The sequence below is a fragment of the Petaurus breviceps genome, unplaced genomic scaffold (genome assembly GCF_028583685.1).
Source record: "Petaurus breviceps papuanus isolate PSGF00001 unplaced genomic scaffold, PetGlider_PUasm1.0 79, whole genome shotgun sequence".
Taxonomy (NCBI): domain Eukaryota; kingdom Metazoa; phylum Chordata; class Mammalia; order Diprotodontia; family Petauridae; genus Petaurus; species Petaurus breviceps.
Window position 1 is genome coordinate 3,964,230 of NW_027186523.1, and position 6,697 is coordinate 3,970,926.

At 37.6% G+C, this 6,697-nt stretch overlaps 2 protein-coding genes across 2 annotated transcripts in view; one reads left to right on the forward strand and one right to left on the reverse strand.

The window, feature by feature from the left end:
* LOC138175790 (branched-chain-amino-acid aminotransferase, cytosolic-like) overlaps positions 1-6,697 on the reverse strand; it is a 261,129-nt gene that overhangs the window by 241,049 nt on the left and 13,383 nt on the right. The gene's annotated exons all lie outside the window — the stretch shown is intronic.
* The window catches only part of LOC138175695 (inositol 1,4,5-triphosphate receptor associated 2-like), a 115,933-nt gene that overhangs the window by 47,288 nt on the left and 61,948 nt on the right, over positions 1-6,697 (forward strand). Inside the window, exon 17 of the mRNA XM_069106209.1 lies at positions 2,966-3,080. Coding sequence (XP_068962310.1) covers positions 2,966-3,080 — 115 coding nt within the window. The remainder of the gene's footprint in view (positions 1-2,965; positions 3,081-6,697) is intronic.

Genomic DNA, 6,697 nt, shown 5'->3' on the forward strand with positions numbered 1-6,697 from the left:
TGACTGTGGTAGTAAAGCTTTGTTTTATTTATTTGCTTGGTTTATATATATTTGCTTTTTAATTTCTATATGCTCCTTCAGCTCCTCCACAGGCTGGTTCCTCATTCCAGGAACTCTGAGTACTCCTGGGGAAGGCTGGTTTCACTACTGACTCAGTCACATTTCCTCTCTATAGTTGCCACCTCTCAATCTGAGAGGTTATGTCATTGCTTCTCTGTAGGTGGATTTAGAAAAAGGGTCTAGGAATTCCCCTTCTATGTACAGGAGTCTAGGTCATATGGCTCTGTTTTCTCCAGGGGCCAGGTGGTTGAGAGACTTTGTTCTGTTTTCTCCTCTTTCCCCTTCTCTCCTGAAGACCCAGGTCTGCCCCCATGTCTTCTCCTCTATCCTAGTTCTCTTTCTTTAGCTGTCCACATTGTATACCTCTGGATCTAAGGACATAGGCAATTAGACACCTTAAAAGAGTTTTGAGCATAGTAATAACATGATTACATCTATATACAAGAAAGATATCTGGAACAGTTTGAAAGATAGACTGGAGAGGGAAAAAATACAGGCAGAAATGTATTTCAGGAGGGCATTGCAATATTCAAGTGATTTATAATGGTCTATACTAAGATGGTAGCAGTGCCTAATAAATGCAAAACCCTAGAGGAAAATCTGAGGGAAATATTAATTATTAATTAATGATATTAATGATACAGTCCCTCTTATCAAGGAGGTTATAGTGTAGGAGGGTAACAGATAGTCACACAAGTAACTGCAGTATCAAATAGCACATAATAAGGACAAATAGCACATAATAAGAGACAAATGAGCAAATAAACAATGTTCTCCAAGTCAGAGGAATCGCGGAAGGCTTTAGGTAAGAAGTGCACTTGAACTACTATTGGAAGGATGAGAAAGATTTTAATAGGCAGAGGACGGGGAGATTCCAGGCATGTGGAATAGTGGAAGGAAAGGTGCACAGGGAAGTACAGAAAGTGCTCTAGAATCAGTGCTGAGTAGGTCATCAAGCTGGAGATTAAGGGGAGGAGCAGAGGAGCAGATGTGAACAGGTTATAGAAGGCTTTGAATGACAGGTCGGGAGTCTGAAGTCTATGGGCAATTAGGAACCTTTGGAGATTTTTGAGCAAGGCAATGATGTTATTTGAGCTATATATGGAAGGAAGATTGATTTGGAAGTGTTGGGTAGAATGAATGGAAGATGAAGATACAGACTGGTAAGGAAACTATTAGATATACAAGTATGAAAAGATTGTGGTAGGAAAGTACATTAATCTTCCCTTAAAATGGGAAGTTTCCTGATTGAACAAACCTTTCTTAGAATAGAAAAGTGCTTTTTTAAGGGAAAAGAGGTCTAGCCCTTCAATATTATTGGTGGTAGAAACACACACACACACATACCTTCAGGTTAGCAACTCATTTGTAACTTCTGCTCTTAAAAATGTAGCATGAGACATAGAGAGGTAAATTGACTTCACCATCTTTATAAGACAAATTAGAGATAAGACTTGAACTCAGATTTTTCTAATTCCAAAACTACCCTTCCATCCTTTATGTCATGTAACTCAAAAGACATATGACACATGTGCTAGCTTTTATATCCCAGCAGTTTGAGGGCCAACTAGCTTTGTAAAGTTTCATTGGAGATCCTATCGGCTCAAAAGAGGCTGATGCTATTATTGGGGCAATATACAGGCAAAGAAATAAAACTGTGGCATCATCATATGCAAAGATGAAGCTACTTTAGTAGTGTCAGTAGACTACATAATTTCAAGGAGTATTGATAGTTTTATATTCAGCTTCCCAACTTTCTGGTTTTCTTTGTAGCCAGGGCTGACTTCCTACAAGTGAAAGAGGTAGCCAGCTCCCAGCATGATTTGAAGGACAGCTAAAAGATCATGACCCTGAAAATATTTTCCTGTACTTGTTTATCATGATAAATGATATATCCAAAATCTTTAATTCTCCTGAATTAAGACATTGTTTTGAGGCAAACACTGTGAAAATGTCAACACATTACTACAGTAGCTCTTTATTTTAGATTATTCTATCATATTCTTTTTTTTGCTTTTTTTTTGGAGGGCAGGTGGGGTTAAGTGACTTGCCCAAGGTCACACAGCTAGTATTTGTGTTAAGTGTCTGAGGCCAGATTTGAACTCAGGTCCTCCTGACTCCAGGGCCGGTGTTCTATTCACTGTGCCACCTAGCTGCCCCAGATTAATCTATCGTATTCTTAAGAAAAAAATAGAACCCAAAGGAAATGGGAGACAGGATAAATATATTTTATTGGTGATTGAGAGAGAACACAACCCAAGGGTAACATGATAGAAACTTTGAAGAGGGGAAAGAATACTGAAAAAGAAGCAATGTCATCTGTTTTACATTTGTCTCAGATAAAACCTATTGAGCAGTCTCACATATTTACAAGATGGTTAACTGGATTGTATTCCTGGAAAAGAAGATAAGAAAAAGACAAACATATCTATGTTCTCAGTCTTATTGTAGTGTTAGACTCCAGTCAAGTGGCCTAAATTCATTTAGGAGAGAGTCAAACGAAATGATATTTGTGAAGCACTTGGCACAGTATCTGACACATAGCAGGTGCTTAATAAATGCATTTTCCCTTTCCTTTACCCCTTCCATAGTCAGTTAACACTTTATTAAGTACCTACTGTGTTCCACGCACTGAGTTAAGTACTAGGAATACAAAGTATGGCAAAAGATAGTCCCTGTTCTCCCAGTCAAAGAAATAATTTGCACCAAAAATAAATAAAATGGGTTACAGACTGCCATTTTTGTCTGAAATACAAGATGCATATGTCCTTTTAGTCTGTCCCCTAATTTATGAGGAACTACATTAAATTTGAGTTTATCAGAACTCTCCAGGTGTGTGACATTTGAAACGTCACTGACAGCTTGTGGTTTGCACTTTCCCACCACCCTCCTCACCCCCTTCCAGAGAGAAACAGTTAGACACCATTAAAAGGTCACAAGAAGATGCAGTGAACGAGGGAGACACACTTAGGAAGCAGCTCCAAGAAGCTATCAAACGACTGGAGAATGCTGAGCAGCAGGTAAAGGGGAATCTGACTCATTTATCCACCAACTCTCCTTGGTGTGATGAGGCAAAAATGGAGGAAGAGAGAAAAAAAACTCAAAGGGGAACTGCTCAGTTCAGACCCCAGTTCTCTTGCTGTAAGCAGAGGAAGTAAAAGGGGGAGTTGTAAAAGCGGTGGTGTTAACAGCCTAGCTAGCCTGCTGATGAAAGAGGCAGCTTGGCACATAGAGACTTCTACCGTTGCAGAAATAGCTCAAGCATACCGAACCCATGCAAATACAGAATTGCAGAAGTTCAGCAAGAGCTGATTGCCCCCCCCCCCAACCAGAAGGAAAGCAAATTTGGAGTTTTGTGTGTGTGTGTGTGTACGCGCAGGAGGAAGGTCAGATTGACCGCCAATTGTTTTCAAAGTTTGCTTGCTTTGTTAAAATTCAGTGTTCCCATTGCATGCCCAGGCTAAGGATCAAGAACAGGCCCTCCATGCTGCCAAGGAAAAAGCGGAGTCTTTGCAGCGTAAGTTGGAGGAAACTGTTTCTGAAGAGCAAGATTTCCAAGCATTAAATATCACCTTGTCAAATGCATGCCAGATACTTGGACAGAAGACAAGAAAACTAAAATGTAAGTACTACTTAATCCTTTGGTTGCATCCTTAAATATAACGTAAAGTTGGACAGTGGATGAAAACCTTGCTTTCTAGTTCACAATTACTATTATTGTCATCTGGACTGGTGACAATGATTGACCCTGTGGCCTAGGCTTTTATAGGTTTTCCTAATGGCGGCTCAATATGTATTACCTAGACAACATAACTTGCTCTTCTGCACTTTTATTAGGGACTGGACTTTCTACTAGCTCTATTTCTTAAAAACAAAATCCTTCTAAGACCAAATAGAGGAAATAGCAGAAAAAAAAAAAGAATTAAGTGCGCATAGTCTATTTTATAAGTGATAGTGCCCATAGAATAGAAGACTTCTCTATTCTCTTCTGTGGGAAGAAATAATGTCATAAAATTGTTTAAAATCTCTTTATAATAGCTGGTACTCTGAGTATTATTCATTAAATATATGAGAAAAGAAAATAGTCCAGTAACCTTAATAAAGCATTCTTACTCTAAAATTTGATAAAACAAAGATGCTTAAGAGGTACTTCACTAATTTAAAATGGAAGGATTTCATTAAAATGAACTGAAGTTAAGGGTTAGCTAGAGGGTGAAGGGTGCACTTGTGTTTGTTTTGAGTTTACCGTAGCCCTCTTTTGCCTTTTTTTGAGAGAGATGTTTGGGAGAATTAACAATTCACTTTCTGCTCCAAAATATCAGTGTTGACAACCTAAAAAAACACACAAAACTTGCCAGCTTTCCTTAAATTCAGCAACATAAATTCATACATATTTTGTATGAAGCTGTCAGATAACATACAATTTGTTACAAAAGACTGTCTTTTTTCCCCTTGTAAAAATTAATGGTTGGAGGAAGATTCCACATTATTTGAAATAGCCCAAGCATGGCAAAGCTGCATTACAGGCATCCCAAATATAGCTTATTACAACTGCTGCTTGATCTTACATTAAAAATATTTTCAGATTGTCCCTCTAGGGTAAGCTAACTCATTTCTAAATGTGATTTTAGGCTACTTAGTAGCACAAGGTGTGTACAAATTTTTTAAAATGTTATTAAGCAACAATCAGTTTAATATGCATAAAATTTATGAGGAAATTGTGAGTTCCTGTCACCTTCCATGATTTCCCTTTGTCTGTTTTAGGCATGGAGGTGTTTCAGTCTGTTTTGAAGGAAAGGAATACCTACAATGATGAGGCCTTAGGGTCTATTAAATAATATCTTAAGTGGGCCTGTCTCTAGACAGCCTCAAATACCTTCTTGGTCTATGTATCATTTCCATTTCTTTCCTGGACGTTCTTCATTCACATCCTTCAGAGAGCTAAATAAGCAAAGTATTCAAACTGGATTGAAAAATTGACCTAATACATTTCTAATTAGAAGAGAAATTAGTTTGGAAACAGTGACACTTGCATGTGCTTCCAGTACTTTCCACCCAGTAGAATGTACGGCAAGTACTGTCACCACAGTAAGCATTTAACAAGTGATTTTTTCCCTTCCTTCCTTTTTTTTTTTTGCCTTTGTATCCCCAAATCTACTGAAATGTCTTTTTTTTTTCTTTTTGTAGGGGGAATGTCAGGGCAATTGGGGTTAAGTGACTTGCCAAAGGTCACATGGCTAGTAAGTGTTAAGTATCTGAGGCAAAATTTGAACTCAGGTCCTCCTGACTCCAGGGCCAGTGCTCTATTCACTGTGCCACCTAGCCTCCAATGAAATGTTTTATTGATTAATAGATGTTTATTGAATTTAATTCCATGTCAGAAAGTTAGAGCAGTATAGTGGAAAGAAAGCTAGACTTAGAGTCAGAGGGTCTGAGATCAAATATTAGCTCTGCTGCTTCCTCTGATATTGGGAAGGTCAGTTAACTTCTCTGAGACTCAGTTCTCATGGATAAAATGACAAGGTTGCCCTGCATAATCTCTAATGTCTCTTCTAGTTTATAACCTACAATTCCATGATAGTCTACAACTTGTTACACATAATAAGCTTTACTATTTATCAGTGGTGTATCCTCTATCTCTAAAAGGCTGAATCCTACTTTTTATACCCTTTGCCTAAGAGACTTCTTTTATACTACAACATTTCAAAAATGGGTCTCATTGTAACTTTAATAAAGGTCATAGTGGGTCCCTGATAAAATTCTCCAAAACCTATTTCTACTTCTAAAGTTCCCTATTTCTATTGAGGGTACCACCCTCAACAACCCTTAAGGCCAGATTCAGATCTTTAGAATCATTGTTTTGTTTATATAAAATCTAACAGCTATATTTTGCAAGGGAGAGAAAGAAGCATATTTTCATATCTTTTTTGAGGGGATCAGGCTTGGTCATTGGGAAAAAAATTTTTTTAAATTAACAAGCATTTATTTTCTCTCCCTCCAACTATGATCCCCAAACTTAAATAATCAGATAAATGAAAAAGAAAACTCTTGTAGAAAATATGCATAATTAATTAATTAATTAAATTCTAGCACTGGCCATGTCCAAAACTTCATGACTCATTATGCATCTTGAGTCTGTGACTTTTCTACCAGAAGATAAGTAAAATAATTGATCATCTATCCTCTGGAATCATGGTTGGTCATTGCACCAATCACAGTTCTTAAATTTTACTAATTGTATCTTTGTAATGTTATTATTATTAATGTTGTAGCAGTTGTTCTCCTAGCTCTTTATCATTTCATACAAATCTTCCCAGGTATCTCTGAAATTATCTCTTTCATAATTTCTTGCAACACTGTGCTGAGCACTGGAGATACAAAAAAAGCCAAAGGCCCTGCTCTCAAGGAGCTCATAGTCCTATGAGAGAGATACCATGAAAACAACTGTAAAAACAAGCTATGGACAGGATAAATTGAAGATAATGGACAGAGAGAAAACCTTAAAATTAAGGTGAATCAGAAAAGGCTTCCTGTAAAAAGTAGAAAGTTAGCAGGGATTGAAAGGAAGCCAAGGAAGCCCTGGAGGCAGAGATGAGCAGAGAGTGGGTTCCAGGCATCGAGGACAGTCCATGAAAAT